Source organism: Dissoconium aciculare (assembly GCF_010015565.1).
Source record: "Dissoconium aciculare CBS 342.82 unplaced genomic scaffold K489scaffold_2, whole genome shotgun sequence".
In the NCBI taxonomy this organism is placed as follows: domain Eukaryota; kingdom Fungi; phylum Ascomycota; class Dothideomycetes; order Mycosphaerellales; family Dissoconiaceae; genus Dissoconium; species Dissoconium aciculare.
The window spans coordinates 602,739-627,175 of record NW_022984952.1 but is presented as its reverse complement, the minus strand read 5'-3'; the positions used below and the strand labels follow the sequence as shown (position 1 = coordinate 627,175).

Genomic DNA, 24,437 nt, shown 5'->3' with positions numbered 1-24,437 from the left:
AGATCAGCACCGAGGAGCGCGGGGTTGATAGAAAGGCAGTTGAAGCATCGATATCCTTGGGTGTTTCGAGGTCTATGGGAGTCGCTAGTTCGATGGCGATCAAAACGTCTGATACTGCAGAGGCGGAACTTGGTCCCATTCTACTGACTGAAAATCGTCACGGCAAACCGATCATCGCAAGGACGCCTCCAGGAGTCGTAACGGTGAATGAAATACTCTTGTAAATCCGTTTTCGCGACGCTCTTGGCTCTCTAGGTCACGCTCAAAGTTGTCAAGCATATTGGAGGGAATGCAATCCACGTGTAATCACAAGATCAGACGCAATTGGATCGGCTTCACTCGATCTCAGCCATTCCATGACGCAAGTGGAGTCTCAAACGCGCAACCCCAAAGAATAGACGCGCATCCTGCTAATGGCAAAGCTGCCGCTCCCGCCTATCACCGCCCGCCCGTAAAGCCGCCTCCGTAAGCCGATTCCAAATGTCCCCAACGCATGGACAGCCGCACGATGCGTGCCGGTTAGCACTATACCCAAAGTAGCTACCATCCACGAGGAACGCCAGGGACCACACTCGAAATTCCGCCTCCTCCGCCGGCGAAGACGAGGAGGACAGTATGCTCATTGGTACTCTCATCCACGGCACTACTGGGTGCGCAGCGGGAGCCATTTTTCTTGGCCGTCATAAACTCCACTCTCGTGAGGTGAAGAGGCGCTCGAGGACGAGCTTATTGTGCCGGATCCCGACCGGGCGGCCAGGGATTGTTGGCCTGAATGTCGATCTTTCTTGCGATGATTGATATACGGAAGTGTCGCCTCCCAAGAATTGGGGGCCAAATCCAAGTAGTCTACTCGAAGTCATTGAAACTGCCCTTGACGGACTGGAAACGTCGTCACCACGGAGGATCACCAATCTCTCACCAGCGAACTTTCCAACTTTTAGTCAATTGCAACATACATACATAGAATTGGCAATTCGACCAGTCGACTATTGCTTGTACAACCAAATGAGCATACTCTGATAGTCTGCAGTCTGCCACGGCAAATTCAACCCGGCGTTCATATACGTCGCACCGGAGTAAGTTGCATTATCCACACTGTTCGAGTATCGCGCGCGGGCATCGAGGCCCTGGAATCGCAGTGGTGGCGGCGCAGGCTTCACAGTCGCCTGCTGTTGGAAGGCCAGAGCGAAGGACTGCGTGCCATTCTGCGACACGAATTGCACAGCCGGCCAGTTCGAGTTGTCAGGCAACGCGAGTCGATAGAAAGAGCCCGAGATTACAATAGGGTTGACTTTTGCTGCTTCGGTCATGATCTTGGGAATCCCTGCTTTCTCTTCGTCGCTTAATTCATTGGGATTCAGCTCGAAACCGAAGGAGCCGCACATCATGGCGACATGTGCACGGTATTCGATGGAGATGTTGCGCTTGGTGATGCCATTTGGCACAGCTGATACATGGCAGCCCATGGCTGAGGGCGGGTACGCCAGCGATGTACCCATTTGGATCGTCAAGCGATTGGAGGCATCGGTGTTATCTGATGTCCAGGATTGGGGCCAATAGTGGAGGAGGCCTGCATCGAATCGACCGCCACCGCTTGCACAGCCCTCCCAGAGGACGTTGGGGAACGTGGTGGTGAGGTTATCAATGACCCGGTAGAGACCGAGCATGTAGGTGTAATCTGCTGACGGAGAAGGCATCTCGTGGATGCCACGGTTGTTGTCTGTAGCATGGCTCGTCAGCTTCACACTAACGATTGGGCTTGGGATCAACACGTTGACTTACCCCACTTCACATATTGAATGTTAGCAGAGCGGAGAAGATTCGTCACGAATCCAATAATGTAATCCTGCACTTCCGGCAGGCCAAGATTGAGCACGAGTTGATTCCGAGTCAGAGTCCTGTAGTGATTCCCAGCAGCCATAACCCACTCCGGATGTTCATTGTACAGCGTCGAGCGCGGGTTCACCATCTCGGGCTCCACCCAAATGCCAAATTGCATTTTCTCATTCGAGTTCAAAACAGTGTAATTGTCGACCTGCGAGACATACGGTCCAAGACCATCGGGGAATTTCTCCGGGTTGGGCGTCCAGTCTCCAAGACCAAGCGAGTCGTTGTTGCGAGGGTACTTGTCACCGAACCAGCCATCATCATTGACGAAGAGCTTGACACCCAGATCACGAGCTTCGCCTGCAAGTCTGACCAGAGCAGTCTCGTTGATATCGAAGCCTAGTCCTTCCCAAGAATTCAGCAGGATTGGGCGAGTTTGCCAAGTTTGACTTGCACGCGACAGGTGATTTTTGTACAAATCGTGGAACGACCGCGACATGCCGCCCAGGCCTTGCGAGGAATAGACGGCGACGGCTTCGGGGGCCGTGAAGGTTTCGCCTGGCTTGACGTGAATGCTGCTATGTAGGGGGTTCATTCCCAGGAGGACTCGGACGAAGCCATGTGAGAAACGCTCGGCAGTCGCAGCAAAGCTGCCAGTGAAAACGAGGTTGAAGCCCCATGCTTCACCTGTAGTCTCGGTCGTGCTGGGTGGCATCAACGCGAAGAAGGGGTTGTGCACGTGAGAAGAGTAACCCTCTGTGCTCCGGAAGCTATGAAGTGTGTGTTAGATCAAGACGGAACAGTACCGCGACTAGAATTTACCCTACCTGGTCTCGCCAAAGTCCACGTTGCGAATCACGCGGTTCATCTCATGCGCCCAATCTCCCTGCAGCTCGAGCATCTGAAGATCAAGATTGGGCAAGTCCACGCTGAAGCTCGCTGCTCGTTCAATGACAATCTCTCCTGTACCATTGTTGGCGATCTGAAAGCTCCTCGCGATGGCATTGTACTTGGGAAAGATCGAATAAGACAGCGCCGCCGAGACATCGGAGTAATTGTCGTACAGATTGACGATCAGGGTAGTCACATCGCTGGCGTTACCATAGGTCGCAGGTAAGCCTGGAAGCGAAGGTTTGCCTTCCACGATGCGATGCGATCGATAAGTGAATGCGGAGACAGTGTCGCCTGTGGAATGCAGGATGTGGATGGCCGGGAGGCGGAAATCGCTGCGACCAATGTCGGGAAACTCCCGGCGAGTATTGGTAAAGCCGTCCGACCATCCGCCTTGGAATAATGTCGACGGCTGCAAGAAGCCTTCGGAGGGACCGCCGAAGTGGTCAGATACCAAATCTCCGGTGGTATTGTCCACGTGAAAGAGATAGGAGACATCGTCACCCGTCAGGGTGAATTTCGTCCCTGTCGCGGTGATGGCTGCAAGTCATCTGTCAGCCGGTTGCGCTCGTTCGTTCGTATCGTTACCATCATGATATCTGAGCGGCCCATGATGTGCGAAATGATCAATGTCTCGACCGACCAGACCATGTCCAAATCTTCCCCAGACAGTGTGAAGAAGTGTGGGGGAGCACCCTAATTCGGAGATCGTTGTCCCCAATGACGCACTCATCACGTGCAAAAGCAACTCACCTTGATCAGCCCACACTGTTCTCACCACCGCGCAAAGCAGCGCAAGACCTCGAGGGAGAGAAAGAGTGAAAGAGACCATCTCGAATACTCTCCAAACAAAAAGCGATCGCGGGGAGTCTGGTGCGCGAATGGATCAATGAGTCCACTGTCCGCCAGCAGATCCTTTTATATAGCCCTCATCTTGAGACTGTTGCCAATGCCAATGCCTACGGCTGGCTACACCATCCTCGCATCTGCGGGCACGCACCGGAGCATTGGGAAACTGCGGGGTCGGGATGTGGAGTCGCACAAATAAAGTGATTGACATCGAGTCCTGTGCTATGTGTGTGCATCCGTCTGCGGAGCGATGGGCGAACAATGTAACGATGAAGACGCATCGCAATAGTCTTCGTTAGTCATTCCCGACCATTACTTCCCTCCACCCGGATAGATCGCCTTCGAGATCTCCACCGCAGAGCAAGCAGCCAAGAGAGATCGACGGAGGCAATCGGTCCGTCTATTGCCCATGGACGAACAGGACCTTGCTCACGGCAGTAGGCGGCGAACGCTGCTCCGATGCGGAAATGGTTGTGCGGGCAATCCATCGGAAGACCCGTGGTGTCTGTACACTCTCTCAGGATCCCAGGTTCTAGCGTGACATACGGACGTGCATTGCGCCAATCGTTCTACATTGAATGGATGCACGAGTTGACTGTACAGCCTGTCAAGGTTGGGTGCTACTTCCCAGGTGGAGACACAGCATGTCCGATGTGTTGCAAAGAATTAAGTTTTCCAATATTCAGATAATTACACAAAATTGATCATGTGCATATGTATGTACAGGCCTTGTCGAGCGGGCCACAATTATCTAAAGCTGTGGAGCACCACTAGCACTTCTCTTCGATTGCGCAGGATCGAAGTTCTCGCGGGCGGTGACGAACGTCTCCAACGGTGGCCGCTCGCTGAGGAAGGATGATCCATTCGAGCTTTCGAAGCCCAAGTTTGCAAGACGTGGAGCCGATGAGGTTGAGGATTTCGCTGTGATCGGGCGTTTGCCGCTGCTCTGTTCACTCATCGAGATATCCTTCGGCGGTGGAGTTGGGGGAACGTCGCTGTCTGAGGTCAGGCGACGGGCACTGACCATCGAAGGAGGGATCACCATGTGTGTGCTGGATGTTGCATCCGGGGCCTTGGTGTCGTTGCCGGGGGGTTTGCTCGACGAGGATCGGATCGGCAGGGAGTAGGAAGGGTGGGGTTTGAGGGATTCTCGCCGGGCGGGAATCGTCGTGTTGGTGTACAAGTCAGCCTCTGAGCCGTCGTCCTGGGCATCATAAGAGCCATTCCTCAATCTGAAAGGCGCGCTCGATGCTGCGGTAGCTGTAACAGAGGCCACAGACCCTTGCCTGTCAGAACGCGCGTCTTGTACCGGGTTCCGCAGTTTGAATGGTGCAGATTTTGCCGACTCGTCCTCACGTTCAGCAGGGATCTTAGCGGTTGGGGGGACGCCTCTAGACGAGGACCCCGGAAACGCAGCGATTGGCATGCCATCTGCTCCGAGATTACCCAAGCGGGAATCTCGCGACTCATATTTGCTGCGAGTAGTAGCTTTCAGCAGCGTGGAGTCGTTCATAGGGCTGACCGCCTCGCGCGACCTTGGACTTCCATTCAGTGATTCCTCGTGGAAGATGCTGGTCCGTCGTTCAGACATAGGCGAGGGGAATGCCGCTTCGGGCTCAAGCGAGACGAGCGCTGGTATCAGGGACTCGGGCGCGAAAGCTGAAGTAGCTGACGCAACGGTATCTTCCTGCGACTCCATGCTGGCTTCCACGCCAGTCGGTAGCTCGATCGCAGCAGGACCACCGCCAGCAGGTAGCTCGGAGCGCCCCATGTGATCAGCGCTGTCGAGAGTCATGGTGGAGGGGTTCGGTGAATCAGAGCCATCGGGTTTGCGCAACTTGAATGGGTATGCCACAAAGTTGTTGTGTGGCCGTGAACTGCTTGGATTGATATAAGTGTTTTCGCTGCCGGGAACCAGGACGGCTTCCTTGTTGGTGTCGGACATATTCGGTACTCTCGACGATGACTCGGCGAGAGTGCTTACAGGGATCGGTGCAGCGATGCTGTTGGGTCTTTCTGCACGCCCCGACCCTGATGCAGCCGATGACTTCCTGCTTAAATTCCAGGATGCACCAAATCCGCTGCCCTTCGGTTGAGGATTTCGCGAGCTGCTTGGCGAGTCTGCCTGGCCGGCGTCTGAGACAACGGTGTGCGGACCACGAGACGGCGGTATTTCTTGTTCTCGATTCGACGCTGCATTTGATATCTTCGACGCCGCCGACGTTCGGCGGGCTTTTCTCAAAGAGGTAGCATCGTTGTCGTGTCCAGGGACAGCCAAGTTTGTCCGAGACACGCCACCGTTGAGCGTTCGCAAATCACTCCGGTCATCTGAGCCACCGTTTGCCAAACGAGTCGCTTCTGCAGCCCGCTCCTCGACAAACTTTTGCTCCCTGTCGAGGGTGTCTTCATCGTGAGAGCTACCCCAACCACTCCACAAGGCGAGACCCCAGCCTTTCTTGTCCTTCTTCTTCTCCTCTGGGCCGGTGCCCCGCTTTCTTCGACGGTAGAGAGCCGTCAATGGTGGCTCTTCTCCTTCCTCGATAGGATCGTAGCCTAGCGCGGCTTCCTTTTCGCGTTTCTTTTGCACCTTCTTATACTCCTTCTCAAACTTCTTGTCCATTTCGGCGCGCTTAGCCAGCCACTTGCGCACAGGACCTGGCTTGATGGCACCAATCGTAGCGGGGTCTAGATGAAGACTGGCGATCTCGGATTGATGTGGCAGCGGGAAGATGAGACCGTGTCGGTTCACTCGTTGCCTGATCATGTTATCTTCAAATGGTGGTAGCTCATCTCCAGCCCTGCCTACAGCCCCGATCGACTCTAGCACTAATTGAGTCGATGTGACGCCATCGTCGCCGATACTGCCAAAAGTCCCGACTCTAACATTCCTCTTGCTTGCATTACTATTAGTGGACTGAGTACTGATTACTGAGATAGCGTCATCATCGGGAATGTCGATACTTTTGTTTTGGGCGTGTGCCAATGCCCAGGCGCCGAATTGAGCAACAGAACGGTACATGTGCTTAGCTGGTCGTGTGAATGACAGAGTATGCGGGACGTGACACAAATCCTCCCACACTTGAAGCTGGACGTTTGTTGGAGGATATCGCTTGAGTGTCATACGACGGGGATCGTAATCATCAAGGATGGCATCGCAAGGAGGATAGTTCTTTGGGTCTGCGGCCTTATGCGCGAGATAAATTTGCTCGTCTCGCAATATCTCACCGCCGCCGACTTGAATCAGCAGAGGCGGGAGACCACCTAAAGATGGCTGCTGCACCGGTGAGACCAGAGGATGAGCGAGAAGCTCATTTTTGGCGTACATCTGGATTTGTTCCGTGATCAACACCTTCTTGCCATCGATCTCGATTTCGATCTTGTCCCCGAGGCCCGGAGTCATGTTCCGGTTCATAGGGGCTGGCGTCTTCTTCTTTTTGGACATCATCGACGCATTTTCTGAGTCGATGGAGCCGTGGATCGGACTGCGAAGGTCCAGATCGTTGGCTGCTGGAAGCTCCACCACGTCAAACGCTTGCTCGATGGGCTGGGTGAATTTCCTCTGCATTGGCTCGGTGGGTGGCGGTGGCCATGCCAGAGAGGGCTTGTGGTGGAACCCTGCGGGCGGGATATAGTCAAGGAGTCCTTCACCGGCGACAGATGGAAAAGAGTGGGTCAAGTCGACCCACGGTGACAACAACATGGCACCAGCAGGAAGGGGCAGCCCTTGATCACGTAGGGTAACGAGCATGGAGATGACCATTCCGCCACCGGCAGAGTCGCCAGCGAACAAGATCTGGTTTGGCGGAAAGTGCTCGAGCAGATAGAAGTAGGTTGCGATGCAGTCATGGAGACCACACGGGAAAGGGAACTGTGGCGACAAACGGTATCGAGGAGCGAGAACTCGGGTTTTGAGCTTACGCGCGTGACGCTGCATCTGGTAGCGATGCTCGTCGACCGATCCAAAATAGTAGGCGCCTCCGTGGACGTAAAGTATCACACGATCGCACTTCAATCCGGCGCGTTTGCGTTCATTGAAATCCTTCTTCATCTCAATCCACTCCGCGTGTAAGGGTGTTTCTGGTCTCCTCCATTGCCACCACTTTTCTCCTCCTACCAATCGTACTCCCAGGCTTCCCAGCTGTGAGCGAAGGACTTTTGCAGATCGATCCAAGAATTGAGGTGGAATTTCGCACGACTGAATGCGACACCATGTCGGTGCTGGCACCCATTGGGCAGTGAAACCTTGAATGTCCTCGATAGTGTGAAGGGATGCATATTCGAGGAATCTCCGGATCAGGCGCAGACCTTCATGATAGGAGATGTGTGCAGTGGGTTTCTGACGGAGAGGACCGCGATTGAAGTAATGCGACAAGTATGTTTCTATGACAGATGGTGTGACCGCGGTCGCGACCGAGAAAGTATTGAAAGGCATCTCTGATACCGAAGCGGGCTTGTCCTACTCTGAAGGTGAGGCCTGAATGATCGCTGCTTCGTCCTCGCACAGTCAACTCCTGTGGGAACCAGACAGCAACGGTGTGGTGAATGCGGCGAGACGGGGCCAATAGAACTAGAACATCATCATGCGAATGCTAAATTTCAGCCATATGATGTCAAGATGTAGAGTGGAAAAGTTCGAATGGCGGCGTCGGCAGAAGGGTCTTTCGGCGGAGCGGGTACCACGGTGCGAAACGGCGATGATGTCGAAGACGGAGGACGGAAAAATGCGAACGGCGAGGAAATCACGCCGTAAATTCGACCAGGGGTGCTGCGCGTATGAGGCACATGCGAGATCGCGAAATGTTCACGGGTGTTGTAGAGTAGGAGAACGGCAACGACGATCACCAACGATGACGGAAAGAATTATGAGGTGAGGCGGAACCAAATAAGTGTCTGGGGGGGGGGGGGGAAGTCGGTCCAATGGGCTCCGAGTGATGCGGGAGGGAAGATGAAACACGCAAAAGGAGTTCGGGACCTTAGGGCTGCATGCCCCATGCAGCGTGACGAAAGCTCCTGAAAATGATACTGGTACCCGTGGACACCTGGGCAGTACCTAGGTAACAAGAATAACAATGATGGACGATGCTGCGCTGGGATGGGAGGAGCGTATCATCCCACTTATTATGCTCGTTCCTTCGTTCTTTCACCGTCTATCATCTCCACTGTGCTTTCAGGTCCGCATCACACCCTGGATTATTTATTGCTGTAGCACTCGGCTTCATGCAGGCAGGTGGTCACTGGATGTCGCTGCGATGTTTGAGGACGGTGCTCGAGTGCACACGCGTCAACGACTGTCACCGACAATGTGCGGTATGTTCCGACCAGGGATCTATCACCAGCAACAGATAGATAGGCACATGCAGATTCTGTAACGCTCGGTCGTTTCCAAGCTGAGCTTCCCTCGCGATTCGGGAAGGAGAAGACATAACATCCGCTCGTGCATGATTTGGTGCAATCCATGGATGTATAAAATATTGTCATGATGGATCACTGTCTACCTAGGTGTTCACACTTTCCGTCAGGACTCCCACCGTACAGTACGTTTGGCGGACAATATGCATCTTGAAACACGGCTCTGGCACCGACGACTGTTCTTACCGACCGGGAGAAATAGTCGGTGATCATCCTCCCGACTACTGCACGAGCAGGTGAGAGCAAGGCTCGGCAACGCAATCCTTGTCTCCCCAAAAGAAATCTCGCTCCAGTCCCCCGACCGTTGGATAGTTCATTACGCACATCCGCGACGGCGCACTGAGCATCCCTGTGTCCGAGAGCACATGGATATCTGTGGCAGGCGATAGAACTTGGGATTTATGCAGGTGTGGTCTCGGTACGTACAGTGGTCCAGACAAGAGACGGCCATCTTCAGTCACTGCGAGAAATGAATGACCCAGAAAACCTACCGGAATTTCCTACCTACCTAGGTAAATAAGTCGAGTGTTCTGGGGGGGAGAGCACAGCGAGAGGGCAATCATGCACGGGCGGCGATGCTAAGCACAGCATCGGGGCATAGTAATGATACTGTACAGGGACGCGTTATCCAACGTTGTGCATGCACAATTTTTTCGAGAAGCTTATCGATAACGCCGACCGCCAGCCCACCAGATCAATTAATTTTCATTCCGAACAATCACCAGACTGCATCGCATCACCACCACCTCACTGTACTTTTCACGTCTGTATCCCTGAGCGACATCCAAAGAAATGGAAGTCCAGGTCTCCACTCCACAGGCATCGCCTGAACAGCTCCAAGCTGCTCTGGACCACAGTATCTGGTATCTGCTCTCCCTATGGCCGGCGCTGAACGTCGCCTGCGCCAGCGGCTGGGGCGGGCCCGACTCAGCGGACAAGAAGGACTGGTTCGCGGGCGCCATTTCCGACCTATTGACTGAGCGCCCAGAAACGGACGCCGAGGATCTTGAGTGTTTCCTGTTGCAGATCATGCAGGACGAGTTCGACTGCAACGTCGAGGACGAGACGGAGTGCGAGGTGGCGGGCAACATCATGCTGGTGCGGAAACGGTTGATGGATGAGCGTACGCTACTTGCGAGTCGCGAGATCGAGGAGCGATGGAAGCGGAGGGGGGCCATGAAGACCAATGTGCGGGTGGAGGAGGTCAATCAGGACATTGATGATGATGGAGAGGGTTCGAACGGACTTGATGATGATGACGATGTTGATATGGACGCGCCACAACTTGTGCCTTCTATACAGCCAAAGGCCATCAAGGAGAAGACTGAGCCTGAGATAGATGAGGACGGCTTTGAGAAGGTTGTCTCACGAAAGAAGCGATGAAAAGTTCGCCTTGGCTGAAACAAGTCACATCGCACGGCGAATCACGATTTCAATAAATTTGGCGAGGCAAGCGGATCGCTCATCTTTGATACCCGAATCTATCTTCTACATGACAACTTCCACTGTACGTGGTTTCTTCGAATACAGACCCACCACAGCCTGGAACATATCCCTAACCGGAGGGAGTGCGAGGCCAGAGCTAACATCGAAGATGGACGCAAGCTGCTCAGGTCGCACGACTGGACGGTCGTCTCCGCCATTGTCAATATCCATCGCGATATCGTCAGCATCGGCCGCATCAACCATGTCGACATCGTCGCTAGGCAATCCATTCGCGGTCAACGCAAAGGTCATACCCGCCATGATTTGAGCATCAGCCTCAGGAAGCACAAGATCCTCTTGCACTGCATCGGCCGCAGCAAGCTCTCTACCGCGGGCCGAAAATGACGGTTCAAGGGTACGAATAGAGCCATTCGCGAATAGAAATGTGAAGCCTCTAGCAGCCTGGCCGGCCAAGACAGCCACCGGTGCAAGTGACAGCTGAGCCTCGTATAAACGGTCGGCCACTTTAGGCGTGAAGACCCGTGCGACGTGGGTCTCCTCTTCGCCTCGCCCTGGCAGGAGCTCTGTTGTGACAACGCAGAAGTTATTACTGGCATGGTCAACCGCCAAGATAGGGTTGTCGAGACTCTGTTGGGAGGCGGAAAATGAGATGGTCCAGCGGTAGGAATCATCGACCAGGTTCCATACTCTCAGCGTGCTCTTGGAGAGCGCGACAAAGTATCGATCAATAAAGGCCAGATCCACGAGTTCGGCATCTGGCAGTGTTAATCGTGATTTTGTCTCTACGACGGCCCCGGAATCGGGTGAGATGAAATGCACCAGCGGGCTAGCGTCGGTCTCGTGATAGACAGGAGCACAGGCGATCAATGACCCATCGGGGGAATATGCCAGGCATGCATTCTTCAGTTTGATATCTTGACTTGTCGCAAGTGATGTATCTGTAGGAGTATCGCTTCGAGTCTCGGATTCAATCAGACATGGTAACTGAGTGGTCCGTCTGCATGACCATTCGAATTGATCCAATCCCCGCTCGTCTTGCAGTGGTTGACCATATCGAAGTTGTGCTTTCGGTCGCCACATCTTGACACAATTGTCTTCACCTACTGTGACAAAACCGGGCGCAGAGGGATCTGCGACCAACTTCAAAACGCGGCCAGCCCCTGCACTTAACAGAGCACCCGCTGCACGAGCATGCGGCGTATCAGAGCGGGTGTTCAGCATCCAGATGCCTTGAACGTTATCCCACTGCCAGAATTTGAGATGAACCTCTCTTCGCAAATCCAGATGATTTTGTGCGTCATTCTTTAAGATGGAACCCGCTCCTTGTAGTAGAGTCTCGGCGGAGACATGTTTCAAGTCCGAAGCTGGTGGTGTCCATTCGTCGACTGTCGCGAGCCAGTTCCCATCGTGGCTGATGGCAATGTAAGAAACATCCGGCGGCACAATCGGTTTGCCTTCAGGGCTCTCGTTGAAGTCCGTCACGTTGTTGCGAGTCAAAGCTTGACGGCTGATATGCCTGCCATTGTGGAGGTCAAAAGTCTGCAGGAACGGACGGCTCGTTACATCCCCTCCGAATTTTTGTGATGTCGCTGATGGTACTGTAAGGAGCAGTTGACGGTGCTTATGGGGGTGCAAGAGAGCTGCAGCCCTTGAATAGCCATTTTCGCCAGTTGTGGGCTTTGTCCGCCTTTGAATAGCAAGTTGTAGGCCAGGGAAGTGAGCCACGGCTTTGAGCTCGCTGGTGTTCAGCACCATGATTGAATTGTCGGCCATTTGCAAAGCGTAATTCGCTCCGTTCGGGCTGATCACTATTCGCTCGATGCCAGAAGTGAGATGAGGCAGGAATTGCTTCTTTCCGGTAGTGAGTTGCCACAGTACCAGAACTGTTTCTTGACCGCCGCTCACCAAATAATTACCGTCTCTCGAGAATTTGACGGCTGAGACGGGCAGTCGGTGCCAATGAAGTATCTGTGGAGCAGGGGGCTCTGCTTTGGCAGACGAGGTGAACATCACCGATAAATTCGGGTACAGATGGATCTGTCCTTCGGCATTTCCGATTGCGACGGCTAGCTCGGGTCTGCGAGTCTGTTGGTCTTTCGGTTCGGCTTGCGTCGACACAAGTCTGGAAGTCGCACATGTAATGGATACTTCAATGGGTATTTCGAGCCAAGTAAATTGTCCACTTTCAGTGTTTGTTGACGTCGTTCCTTTGCGCGTCCCAATCACCATAGTCGATGGACCCCAAGCGAATATGTATATCGAGGATTCGTGGACTTCAATGCCCGTCAAAGCACGAGGCGTCTTGAACAGAGGTTTCTCTCCGCGAACAATCACACTCCGGTCCATAGAGCTGTGCAAGTACCAGCTGTGAGAGTCTTTTGGTTTCACAATTGCTTGGACTGGCTTCGAAAAGTTCCGTCCCGGCGTTTGCGTTTTGTCTAGGAAGTTCCAGTGAACGATCGTCTTGTCGTCATAAGCGACATCAACGACATCGCCTTCAACAGAGAAACAGGTGATGTAGCGTCCTTCGCGCGCGACATGCGTGCGGATCACAAGAGAGCTGTCTAGCGACAGAAGCTGTATTTCGCTATCGCTGGCAACGAGCAGGCAGGCCTTTCCACGTTCATCGCGGACGAACACTGAATCATGTTTTAAGAGTCTCCCTGCTGTTGGGGCGGAAAATGACCATGGATACTTTGCGCTGGTAGTGCCGACAAGCACATCGGATTCCTGAGGTCTCTTATTCTTCTTTTTCGCCTTCTTCCCGTCAGAACTTAGTGCGATCAGTCCATTTGCACGTATAGCGACTGCGGATTCCTGTCCTGAGTCCGACCCTGGATGTGCAGACTTTGAATCTGCCTCGCTACCCCCGACAATTTTCCCTTCTGAGCCCGCAGCTTTCGCAAGTTTTCGTTCCCGACGGCTCAAGCCATCAGTACGGGCGTTCTTGCTCGCCAGCTGTCCGCCAGCTTCGGCGTGAGCTGCAGCATTTACAGGCTTTGCATTTGGTGAGGGTTGAGTGTGTGCATCGTTTAAATGTTTGGGTCGTTTGTTTGGACTCTTTGTATCCTTCCCTTCAGGTTCTAACTTGCGCTTGGAATTAGGTGTTTTGACCATCTTGCAAAGCGTGTGCGCGAGACTGGCGATGCTGCGTTGACGTCTGCGATTGGACTTTTTTTCTCTGGAGAACCTTGAAAGTTCACCTCCGAGACTTTCGGATTCTGCCCCGCTCACCGCCTTCTTGTTTTCCAGTCCGGACGGCACGTGACATCAATTTTCTCAACTCTCGCGATTCTATTGCCGAAGATTGTCACAACAACAATACCGCTACTGCCCAAGATGATTATTCCGATCCGTTGCTTTTCTTGCGGCAAGGTAAGTCTCTCCGCTAAGCAGAGCTCGGAAAGCTCAGCACTAATACTGTGAATCTCAAAGGTCATTGCCGACCTCTACGAAAAGTACATCGAATTGATCGGAACGGTCAGAGAAGATGGCGAAACTATGTCTGATGGGTAGGTTGTGCGGAACTCCCGGGCCATGAACAGGCAGTGTGGACGGTGCGCTAAACGTCTCTATTTCAGAGATGCCATGGACACCATTGGATTGAACAGATATTGCTGTCGGCGCATGATGCTCACGCACGTCGATCTCATTGAAAAGTTGTTGAGGTAAGGCCATATGAAGGATATTCGCGCATATTCACCAGCTCAATAGCGCGTAGATACAACCCATCGGAGCGTCACATCATCAAAGACGCGAACTCAGGGCGAGGTTGAAGTCAGTAGACATTTCTGGACACGACAAGAGAACAACAGGATCGAAGAGTACGATGTGTGAGAGACAAAATATCTGCGCTACATTCGTCAGAAATCGCTGCACAATTAAGCGGTTGGAGACCATTGAAACGTTCAACCGCAGGTCAGATGGTCCGCTTCAGCTGCGACCCTGACGGTGTTTACGCGGCAGTAGCAGCCAAAACATCACAGAGCAGGGGACCATGATGCGGCTATGTGCTCAGGTGGCTAGTGGAATGACACTCAGGTCTGGTGTGCACCTCTTGCAAAAGAGTTCCAAAAGCTTTGGGACTCGGTGACACCCGGGGCATAGTATCATGTGGCCAGGGTGGGAAAGACGCAGACGACTCGCGGATAACATACCCCAGATTTGGTAATCACAACCATAAACTAGTTGACGGGCTTATCACAGATCATGAATATTATGGGAAACGAAAGAATTCTTTCAATTTAATGCTGCAACCACAAAACGATCCCATCACCATCCATTGGATGAACGGGGAGCACATTCCTTGGAACCCGTTGTCATCTCGGCGACCTCCAAGGAGATTGGCGTGGCGTGAGTCGCAGTAAAGGAAGCACATACATCATCCCACAACGTTGCCTTCTCCGCAAAGCCCACCTTGATCGCGTTTTTTCCCTCCTGGATGAGAGCGCGCCAATACGCCCTCACGGCGTCGCAGTTGTCCATGCACTCACACCATTGTTCAATCATGTCCTTTCCCGAGCCCAAACAATCGCCAATCTCTCGTAAAGGCTTGTCTCCGAGATCTTTGTTCTTGTGATCATCACTGTTGTTCTTATGATCATCCTCTTTCATGTGATCATCATTCTTGTGCTTGCAACCACGGTGCTTGCGGGATTTGTCGGTGGCTGAGTTGTCCTTGCAGTCGGGATCGTCCTGAAGTGTAGATGGAACTGTCGAGTTTGTGGCGGTGGTGTCGTTCAAGAAGTTTCCATTCTCGTCTAGTTTTCCAACAAGCTTGGGGAGGATATAATGGTTATCGGCTGGCTGCGACAGGTCGTCCCGGGCTTTGTGTAGAGGGACAGCGACGCCTGGTGGGACACTGGTAGTCGTTGTGATTCTGGAAACCGCGTCGCCCGGGGGTGCAATGGCGGCAGCATCACCGAGAATGGCCACAGTGGCGAGTACAGCGAAAATTGATTGGTGCATAGTGGATTGAGATGCTGATTGAATTTGACTGTCAGAGGAGTACTCTTTGAGTGACGAACGCAACGGAAAAATGGAGAATTGACTGCTTGAATGTGATTAAAGAGGAGAAGATCAGGAACTGGGAATCACTTTGTTATAAAAGCCTTGGAAGCCTCTCGGTGTAGAAGCAGTCGTGTCCGAAGCGCGACTACTACCAGCGACAAGAATGATCCTGCTTCCCGCACAGTGGTCCGTTCTGACCAGATGTGCAGGAGCGTGAAGCACCAGAGATGGCGAAGAAATTCATGAATGGTAGGTGCAACCAGAGACACGGAAGGTGGTGATATGCCGGAACATTCCCCACAGGCTGTGATACGAGATCGTGGTCAGATGCAGAAACAGTGGCGGATGTCGCTATTGTTCTATATCTATAAGTCCATACTCCGAGAAACCGAGCAAGTATGCATTGAAATTCTGGGCACAGAACACAACCAGTAACGCCGTGGTTCCGTCGATTTGATGCTAATGTCGGTCGAGAGAAATTGCTTGAGCCGTGCCTGAGCTAGGTAGCGATTCATGGGTCATGGGTCACAATGCGTCGCCCAAATTGAGCAGGCATTGCAGTCGAATAGCAATTCAAAAACTGTTCGCTCGTTACAGACACCCCACGTTCGAGAAGATTTCTCATTAAGCTCAAAGTGCAGATTTCAAGGTATCGTGGCTCCAAAGAGGACAAGACCCAACGAATGTTGACGTTGAATGTGAGACTGACGACTTGGGTCGTACGATAGTGTGGTCAGCACGATCAACCATGGTAAGATCTTGTGGCTCAAGAGAGACGATCGGGAGCGACCCTGATTGTTTTGTGAAAGACCAGCTGGGTCGCAATGACGAGAAGTTCTGTGACAAATGGGTGAAGCAGAGTATGCTATACGCGCCGCATCTGCCGGGGGTCGTGTTCATAGGAGTGCATGGTCGAATTTGCTCGGCAGCAATCATGGCTTCACACCGTCCGCCGATCAGACATCACGCGTACAATGCTGCCAGGTCCGGCCATTTCGACAAGCTTGGCGGATGTCAGCAATTTACAGGGCTGCGTGAAAAAGAGGATGGCTAACCTTCTCATGCCAGCTGAGGAGGACGCTCATCGCTTGACCACCACCCTCCGCGCCGCCAAAACTTCTACCACCCGCCTGGGAGAATCCTCCAGCTGATGCGGTCGCGCTCTTTGCGGCACTCCCAGCAGGGGGACCTTGAGCCATGCCTTTGTACAAATATTTCATAAGAGTATCGCAAACTTCTGAGCCCCCTTCGGATTGATATATCCGTTGAAGAATTGGTGTCATTTCAGCTTGTCGTATCGACTGCAAGATTTCGATCACCAATTGGAGATGTATGGCCTGGGCATCCAAATCTTAGCACAGGTATCAATCTGCTGACAGGGACCGACCTACCTTTCCTGCATCGTCGGCGCCATATGATGGGTTTTCCAAAGCTCCTCGCAATGCTCCTTCCGCATCACCTCCGCGTAGTAATTGTCGCACTTGTCCAGCCAATGTCTGCACATCTGCCGTCGCAATAGGTTGGACCGCCGGCGTCAAGCTGGTAAGATCGAAGTTTGAGGATGATTCGGGATCTAGCGCATCGACGTCGATAGTTCGCCAGTTGATTTGCGCCATTTTTGAGAGCTGAAAAGGTCGTTGGTGAAAATCACGTTTTGTGACAGCTCTTTGGAACAGGTTGACGTCGAACATGGGTGGGGCTGGGCGCGTCATGTTCATGGAGGAGTTGGTGGTATCCATAGCCCTCAATGGCTCTCCTGTCGCATGCCGTAGAAGTTGTTATCGTCGACAGTAAGGCCTTCCGTACATACAAGTCGAGGGGTCTAGCGCCGTCGCGACCAGGGCCGACAAATGAAGACCGAGGACGCGCCATGCGGTCAATACTGTTCAGCACTTATGCAGCATCGTTTTGCGCACGCCCCAAAGTCATGAAGAACCGCGTCTCCCGACGTGCAGATGAAAACATTTTCACAAACGCGCCACTCCTACATATGCGATCATAAAACGGGATGGACGTTGAGACAGCCGCGTCGGGTTCGACCCTTGGCTTTTCCGACCTGAGCGCAATGGAGAATGAAACAGATGATCTAGGGAGAAGGATCTTGCAACACCAACGCTATTCTACGGGTCAACAATTTGAGAACCATGTACAGCCGTTCTCGCGAGCTCGACCTCGAAAGACAGAACCACTTAAAATCGAAACTATCGTGCAGACCGTGAAGGATGAGCATCGCCATAGGCGGACAGCCAGCGATGGAAGCGCAGCTGCGAATTTATCCCTGAATGTCCCTAAGGAATGGGGTCGAAGAGCTAGACGGAGGCCCGACTGGTTGCGTAGCTATGAGTCGGACGATACGCCAACAAGCATAGCAAAGTTGGACGACGACGCTATTCTGCCACGTAGGACAGCATTTACCGGAGACGAAAGCCCGATCCTGCAAAGGTCAGCCACGAGGGAGAGAATCGTTCAATCCGTTGAACAACAGAGTCCATCTTTTCAGCGCGTTCGCGGTTCTACTTCGCCTTGGTCCCTGAAACACATGAATACCACATTACGATCCGGCTTGGATATGGACGAAGAAGAGCTGGGATTCGCCGACAACTCGATTCTCACATCTACTCCAGCTGGAAACTTGCGCGATTACAAGCAAAATGCTCTGACTCGACATGAGATTATGGTATTGGAGCAAAGAGGCGTGACTCGCAAGACACTCGATCAAATATCTGAGCGTTCACACGACCTTGGTGGTTCTAGGTTTCCAACATCTACTGGTGATCAGATCGCGAAACCGACTCGCAGACGAAGAAGCGGTGCCAGCAACAAAGAGAACGAGGATTTCGGTCATGGCGAGGACACAGATAGCAAATCTCAACGGTCTTCCGGATCATCGGCTCATGCTCCCGAGCCACAAAATACACGATCTTACTCCCACGCTCGCCAGGACTCAATAGCCCTGCTAAGAAAGCTCGCTCGGGTGACTAGCTTATCGCCGAGTCCCGCCAAACCCATGCCCGCCAACGACACTGAGGACGTTGCACTAACGAGAGATTCTACTGGGGACACAGCACATGTTTCAGCACAACGTCTGAGAGGGACCAGAGTTTTGTCCATCAAGAGTGAACCTGAAAGTATGAACGCGAACAGCGACACTTCGACAGCAGGCCCGACTGGCAGCGGTGGTGATTTACTCGAGACTGGCGAACCTGCTGTGACTTCGTCTAAGAGTAATCGATCTCAAGCGAAGTCAGCCCTGGAAGATGTTTTGCGAGAGGCTCAAGAACAGAAGAACATCCATCTGGGAGAAAGCACAATAGCCTCATTAGAGGACATCGTGCATCCCAATGAGGATCCTTCAGATCTGAAGACAAGCCCCAACGACTTTGATGGCGTTCATCCGACAGTCGATCGACTTAAAAATGTGGCATCAGCGAAGAATGTGCGCCTGGAGGAAGACCTGGCACTGCAGAAATTGAATCAAAGCCTACGAACAACGAGGACGAACATCAAAGATGCTAGCAAGGGTCTCCGACGCATTGAGAATAAGATTGAAGCTGCGCAGTGGGAACCGCCCATTGTGCTCTCTACTGCCACAAAGCCGTTGCGTCACCAGCTTGGCGACGCTACTTGTCAACACTGCGGCGGCCGTCAAAACTCCGCCTGGCACACGTTGTGGAACGAGTTTCGGAGCAACTTTTACACCTGGGATTCTAAGCGCCAGAGCCCCCTTCGTTTGACATGGCTTGGACTCGCTTGTCTACTCTGGACGATATGGTACCTCACAGAGACCACACTCTGCGCATATTACTGCCACCAAGCCTACGCCGTTGAGATGGTAGGCTACGGTGTCGACCCTGACGCTCCCGACTATCCTTTCGTGATACCTACACTATTATTTCGTCCCTTCAAGCCAATTTGGCATCCTGTCTTGCAATACCTAGCGTGGAGTTTCGGAGTTTTATTGAATTTGCTTTTTGGCGATGGGTTTAGCGTTGGCGTAGTGCCGAATGTCCCTAGGCGGGAGCCGAAGAGGCGATTTGGTCAACGTGCGATGAGCACAGGGGCATCATTCCCGGTTTTTGCAAAAGCTGTCGATGGCAACGCTGGTTGGTTATCTGCCGCGGCAACTGCTACATCATCTGCGGTCCGACACGTTGCGGAGAGCACTTTCCGCGCGGCAAGTGATGCAGGCAGCATGTGGGAGGATGCATTCCATTCTACTCCTTGAAATATGTAAATTGAAGCTGGGTCGACTGAATACTGAAATGATCATGTGAATTGCCGCAAGGCAAAGTTCTCAAGTTGTCTCTAAGATTGTAGTCTGATGCCTCGTCAAACCATGATGTTCACGCAGTCATATGAAATATAACATCGTAGTACTGATAATCGTCGATTGAAGGTGACAGTAGCACCTAATAGAACGCAACCATTTGTGAAGCTTTACAAGCTGAACTGCGATAATGAACGACGGCCGAGCAACGAATTCAGTGGTGGTTGTTGTGCCGTTGTCAGCTCTCGACGCAAAACGTACGATGCGGAAGTCGTTTGTAAACATCGCAACTGACGGTGCACACGCCACTGCAGCTTGTTCGATGGACATCCGCCTCTCCGACACCACTTTTCGATTAATAATTACATGCGATCTGCATTCACTACATTCGGATACACAGCAGCGATTCCCAAATCCTGCGCCAAATATTCAAGAGCATCGCCGCAAGGAACAACGGATCTCATCATACTGCTCTGACCGATCTCAGCCAAAATGGGCGGTGCCCTGTCCATCTTCACCCGGCTTCTCTGGTCCAAGAAGGAGATCCGCATACTGATCCTCGGTCTCGACAACGCCGGCAAGACCACCCTCCTCTATCGGCTCAAGATCGGCGAGGTCGTCACCACCATCCCCACGGTCGGCTTCAACGTGGAAAGCGTCACATACAAAACCCTCAACTTCAACGTTTGGGATCTCGGCGGTCAGACATCGATCCGGCCTTACTGGCGGTGCTACTACGCCAACACCGCCGCGGTCGTCTTTGTCATCGACAGTACAGATGTGGACCGATTACATACCGCGCAGGAGGAGCTGCGCGCGATGCTGGATGAGGAAGAGCTGAGGGATGCGGCGCTTTTAGTCTTCGCAAACAAGCAGGATCAGCCGGGAGCCAAGGGCGCAGGAGAGATCAGTGAGGCGCTGAAGCTGGCGGAGCTCAAGGATCGGAACTGGAGCATCATGGCATGCAGCGCTATTGATGGACGGGGCGTGAATGAGGGAATGGATTGGCTCGTGGTAAGTTGGCACTGCACAGGGAATTGCTCATCCCTTGAAGGTGGACGCTTGCTGATGTTCTTTCTACCTACAGCAAACGGTCGGAGACAGCGCATAAATCGCGGTGGCATGGGATTGGCTCATCTCGTGGTGTTCACACAAGTGATTTGTCGCATGGCGCATCGGCGTAAATTTGGGAGGCCTGTTCTGATGACCTTCAGACTTGGCTAACTTGCTATTTTGATACTTCAATTACTAATTCCATATCGATGAGACGCTCATCAGCGAATGCTGCGAGTCGCGCTGCTCAGTGACAAGCTGACAATAAATGTCACGATCTGTGCTCACCTCGCACGATCTATTCAAACGCCGTCGACACGAACATCGCCAATCCGATTTTTCAATGCCACACTTCTATCAGATTTGCTTCCGATCAGCAGCACGGCATATTATGGGTCTATTGCGGTGACTTCCTACCCGACGGCACGCACCCTAAATCGACAACCGCTGCTGCTCGATCTTGCAAACCAAGAATGTGGGTGTTAATTATGCGATTCGAGAATCTCTCCCTTCTATTCTACTCGTACTCATCATACTCGTCGTCATAATTATGAGTGTTGTCCACAATTCCGAATTCATCTTCCTCGAAGTTGCCGCTTGCTTGCAACGCCGTGCGGTAGTCCGCCTCTTCTGGATCCTCGTCTTCAACGTCCTCGTCCTCGTCATTAGCATTATTCCATGCACCATCGTCCTGATCGTCTGCATCGTCCGCGGGTGCTTCAGATATCTGGTCGTCATCGCGCTGCTCGGGACCATCGTCGTCGCGACTCCTATTTCGATCGTGAGGCGGATCGGCTTCCTTGCCGTGACCGGCACCTTCGGATGTTTCACGGCCAGCTCTCGGATCAAAATCATTGGTTGGCGAGGCATCGCCACTTCCGGCGTCGCGACTCGGCGTCTGTGAGGTTCGCCCGTAAATTCTCTGGAGGGCCGAAAAGTCGACGTGTTGACTCTTCTGTGGCGCACGTCTGTCCAACATTGCTTTCGCTGCGTCGGCGGGCGATTCGATAGGTGTATCGTGGTCTGCGAGAACACTGCGGTCGCCAATCTTACTGCGTTTTTTCTTCGCAGCAGCGCTACGCTTGCCTTTGTTCGGCACGCCCGTGGCGTTCGCCACGCTTTGTAGCATTTCTCTCTCGGCCTGCTTCCGTAGCCAATCTTCGTTATGAGTTACCCAAATGCGCTCCTTTGTCATGATCTCATGTGGATTTAGCAAGCAATTTTCAACTTCGATGTCATCCTTAAATTCTTCCTCGAGCTCGGCAGCTGTCACCTCTTCACCGCGAGGAGCATCGCCCATTGAAAAGCCCTGCTCTTCGCGGCGTTGTTGTGCTTTTGCCGCGTCAAGTCTTTGTTGCTCTGCCGCCACGACTTTGGCACGATTGGCCTCTGCTTCAATTCGTTCTTGTTCCTTGATACTGATGACTTCATTCTGTGCGTCCTCGACCTGCCCATCTTCAAGCATTTGGTTGATCTGCTCCTCTAGGTAGTTTTCATCGGCCAATTCTTCTTCTGAGAGTTCTACCACTAACGGGGCTTTCGGTTCCTGTTTTGCATTCTTCCTGGGACGGCCGCGAGTCTTCTTCGTGGGCACAACACCTGCCAAATCATCGCCAAGTAGCTCGGGATCGATGGGTAGCGCGGGTATCGCAAATCCTTCAGCGTCAAAACGCGGCTCCTGGTCAGGGTAAGTCCTAGCACCACTCCTTGATGCAGCGTTCGCGGGAGCTGACGGCGATTTCCTTGTCCTCTTAGATCGATCGTCTGCGGAAGTATTGTTGTCATCTGCTGCGTCACTGTTGTCGTGTAGACGTTTCCTATTTGGCGCATCGGAAGCCGCCACATCATTGGTCATAGCCGTTGTCATTTGTGCCATGGGTGGTGCGTACGAATCTTGCGAGTCGACGTTAGTGCTCTCAGCGCCGGATAGTTGGGTGGGCGGTGGCGTTGCCAGCCCGACGGACGAAAATCGCGAAGATACATCGCTTTCATCATCCGCAATGCTGATTACGGAATGCTGTCGGGCCTGTGACTGTTGAATATGCGCCTCGCGTGCTGCGCGGCGCTTCTGCTGCTTCTGCCCCCGAGCTTCTGCTTCGAGTAGCGAGGGAGGGTCATGTTGGAACAGCATGCGGTTACCGAACTCTCGGAATTGCTCGACTGTGAGCGCCGCACTTTTTGTTCGACGGAACTCTTCAACCCGCTTGGCAATAGTGCCGTCTGCAACCTTGGACACATAGACCACCTCGCGCACGCTTCTTTGGAAGTTGTTCATGCGCGCAGCTAAGATGATGCATGCCCCACAAAGTCCTGCTGGATGGCGTCCAGAAACAATCCAATCGCGATTCATGCGCTTCATGATGCGCAGAGCATCGTAGCCGACCTGATTGGTCTTATCTCCGAACTGTAACTTTTGGCAATATTTCTTGATTAAAGGCTCCATCTCGATAAAGTGCTGATAGCCCACTGGCTTGCCTTCGAGGAACAATTTCTCGCACAAGTCCTTGTAAACCTCCCCGAGTCGGAACACATTGATGCGAAGTATTTCTGCCATGTCCATGAGCAAAACATCGTTCTCCTTTTGTCGACGACATGCAGCCCACATGCACGCAGCAGCCACTTCATCGGTCCTACGGCCAGCCATGAAATTGTTGAGGGCAGCAAGTGACCATACGCTCGCTGCCTGCTGGGTGATGTTGTCTGGAACTTTCAAAGGAGCAGCCAGGCTAGCGAGAGCGCGACGGCCAGCATTCTCGATCTCTACCATCGAGTTCCTTTCGCCGCCACCAATCCGGCGATATGCACCGGCGCCTAGGGTCTTTGAAAATCGGGCATTCTCACCCACCAGACCTCCCTGCACGGTTGATCGCCCACCTGCCTGGTCTTCGAAGGTGACCTCAGCGGTAATGTTGACATTCTGTAATTCGGTAAAACAATTCTTGCAAATCTTGATGCCATCTTCATCCTGAGGGTCAGGATTGTCACAGCAATCGTGGACAGGCGCAGTGCCGCCGGGCTTCGATTTGCGAGGTCGACGCTGGACTTTCGGCGGCAAGCCGTGAACTCCACCAATCCTCACGGAAGGCGGCTTGACGATCGGCGGCATATGGGAACCGACTGAGCCGGGTGCCGGCTCCAATTGAGCGTCTGGCTGGAGGAGTTGTCTGGTTGTGCGTGTTTGATACTGTCAAACCGGTTGCTGGTTCTGCCGTTGCAACGCAGTCACTCGACTGTCGCGGGCGTGGGCAGAATTTTGCTGGTCACCCGCCGAGTTGGCTGAGCGGGAGAAGCGCGGTTGCTGCCGCTTCAATCCCATCCTCGTTCCTTCCCCAAAATCACCAAGTTCGAATCCGGCATGCGGCACTTACTGCCATTGATGAAGAGGCAAGAACCATCTAACGCGGGGAACCCCAACGCGGTCCATACCCCAACGCGGTCCAAGGCATCAAAGAGCATAGCATTCAACAATTGATTGCTCTACCAATTATTGTTGAAATACCTTCAAATTGAAAAACATGGTAGATCAATACTAACTCTTATGATACACAGGTTCTTGCGTTATGGTCTGGACGGCCACACTTGCTACACTTTCTAATACGCTTCACGGGCCTCGGCATCTCCTCCTGGATTTGTGCTTCTACCTCCTCTTGTTCAACAACGTACTGCATTTCAGGAAAGGACAAGG

The 24,437-nt window shown here is 52.9% G+C and overlaps 10 protein-coding genes across 10 annotated transcripts; 4 read left to right on the top strand and 6 right to left on the bottom strand.

Moving 5' to 3' along the window:
- Positions 1 to 986: 986 nt before the first annotated feature.
- K489DRAFT_386500 (glycoside hydrolase family 36 protein) lies at positions 987 to 3,550 on the bottom strand (the record flags this gene model as incomplete). The annotated part of the gene is made up of 4 exons (XM_033606230.1): positions 987 to 1,720; positions 1,783 to 2,597; positions 2,655 to 3,258; positions 3,472 to 3,550. 4 exons carry the CDS (start codon positions 3,548 to 3,550, stop codon positions 987 to 989), a joined length of 2,232 nt encoding a protein of 743 aa, XP_033463039.1.
- A 2,403-nt stretch (positions 3,551 to 5,953) lies between these two features.
- On the bottom strand, positions 5,954 to 7,999 carry K489DRAFT_299882 (alpha/beta-hydrolase; the record flags this gene model as incomplete). Its single annotated transcript, XM_033600392.1, has 2 exons — positions 5,954 to 6,984; positions 7,051 to 7,999. Coding segments are annotated over 2 exons (1,980 nt in total), but the record flags the coding sequence as incomplete, so codon positions are not given.
- Positions 8,000 to 9,768: 1,769 nt separating this feature from the next.
- K489DRAFT_311913 (uncharacterized protein) lies at positions 9,769 to 10,359 on the top strand (the record flags this gene model as incomplete). The annotated part of the gene is made up of 1 exon (XM_033600818.1): positions 9,769 to 10,359. The coding sequence occupies one exon, from the start codon at positions 9,769 to 9,771 to the stop codon at positions 10,357 to 10,359; it is 591 nt and encodes a 196-aa protein (XP_033463037.1).
- Positions 10,360 to 10,464: 105 nt separating this feature from the next.
- Positions 10,465 to 13,539, bottom strand: K489DRAFT_406802 (WD40 repeat-like protein; the record flags this gene model as incomplete). Its single annotated transcript, XM_033607296.1, has 1 exon — positions 10,465 to 13,539. The coding sequence occupies one exon, from the start codon at positions 13,537 to 13,539 to the stop codon at positions 10,465 to 10,467; it is 3,075 nt and encodes a 1,024-aa protein (XP_033463036.1).
- A 222-nt stretch (positions 13,540 to 13,761) lies between these two features.
- K489DRAFT_386498 (uncharacterized protein) lies at positions 13,762 to 14,198 on the top strand (the record flags this gene model as incomplete). Its single annotated transcript, XM_033606229.1, has 4 exons — positions 13,762 to 13,797; positions 13,858 to 13,934; positions 14,004 to 14,090; positions 14,144 to 14,198. The coding sequence occupies 4 exons, from the start codon at positions 13,762 to 13,764 to the stop codon at positions 14,196 to 14,198; spliced, it is 255 nt and encodes an 84-aa protein (XP_033463035.1).
- Positions 14,199 to 14,694: 496 nt separating this feature from the next.
- K489DRAFT_406800 (uncharacterized protein) lies at positions 14,695 to 15,390 on the bottom strand (the record flags this gene model as incomplete). Its single annotated transcript, XM_033607295.1, has 1 exon — positions 14,695 to 15,390. The coding sequence occupies one exon, from the start codon at positions 15,388 to 15,390 to the stop codon at positions 14,695 to 14,697; it is 696 nt and encodes a 231-aa protein (XP_033463034.1).
- Positions 15,391 to 15,897: 507 nt separating this feature from the next.
- K489DRAFT_376395 (Arp2/3 complex 16 kDa subunit ARPC5) lies at positions 15,898 to 17,126 on the bottom strand. The gene is made up of 3 exons (XM_033603908.1): positions 16,824 to 17,126; positions 16,488 to 16,769; positions 15,898 to 16,435 (listed from the first exon to the last, which is right to left on the bottom strand). The coding sequence occupies exons 1-3, from the start codon at positions 17,046 to 17,048 to the stop codon at positions 16,373 to 16,375; spliced, it is 570 nt and encodes a 189-aa protein (XP_033463033.1). The 5' UTR covers positions 17,049 to 17,126; the 3' UTR covers positions 15,898 to 16,372.
- A 188-nt stretch (positions 17,127 to 17,314) lies between these two features.
- On the top strand, positions 17,315 to 19,731 carry K489DRAFT_376394 (uncharacterized protein). The gene has a single exon (XM_033603907.1). The coding sequence runs from the start codon at positions 17,441 to 17,443 to the stop codon at positions 19,655 to 19,657; it is 2,217 nt and encodes a 738-aa protein (XP_033463032.1). The 5' UTR covers positions 17,315 to 17,440; the 3' UTR covers positions 19,658 to 19,731.
- Positions 19,732 to 20,191: 460 nt separating this feature from the next.
- On the top strand, positions 20,192 to 20,810 carry K489DRAFT_367264 (ADP-ribosylation factor-like protein-like protein 1; the record flags this gene model as incomplete). Its single annotated transcript, XM_033602849.1, has 2 exons — positions 20,192 to 20,713; positions 20,787 to 20,810. The coding sequence occupies 2 exons, from the start codon at positions 20,192 to 20,194 to the stop codon at positions 20,808 to 20,810; spliced, it is 546 nt and encodes a 181-aa protein (XP_033463031.1).
- Positions 20,811 to 21,147: 337 nt separating this feature from the next.
- Positions 21,148 to 23,954, bottom strand: K489DRAFT_376392 (uncharacterized protein). Its single transcript, XM_033603906.1, has one exon. The coding sequence runs from the start codon at positions 23,856 to 23,858 to the stop codon at positions 21,270 to 21,272; it is 2,589 nt and encodes an 862-aa protein (XP_033463030.1). The 5' UTR covers positions 23,859 to 23,954; the 3' UTR covers positions 21,148 to 21,269.
- Positions 23,955 to 24,437: the final 483 nt, after the last annotated feature.

Excerpts from the sequence above, each read along its gene's own strand:
- K489DRAFT_376395 (XM_033603908.1), bottom strand. The coding sequence starts at position 17,048 with ATGGCGCAAATCAACTGGCGAACTATCGACGTCGATGCGCTAGATCCC. Across the intron at positions 16,770-16,823 it reads GCGCCGACGATGCAGGAAAG|GCCATACATCTCCAATTGGT; the intron begins GTAGGTCGGTCC and ends TTGGATGCCCAG. Across the intron at positions 16,436-16,487 it reads TCCTCAGCTGGCATGAGAAG|CTTGTCGAAATGGCCGGACC; the intron begins GTTAGCCATCCT and ends ACATCCGCCAAG.
- K489DRAFT_376392 (XM_033603906.1), bottom strand. The coding sequence starts at position 23,858 with ATGCCGCCGATCGTCAAGCCGCCTTCCGTGAGGATTGGTGGAGTTCAC.
- K489DRAFT_376394 (XM_033603907.1), top strand. The coding sequence starts at position 17,441 with ATGGACGTTGAGACAGCCGCGTCGGGTTCGACCCTTGGCTTTTCCGAC.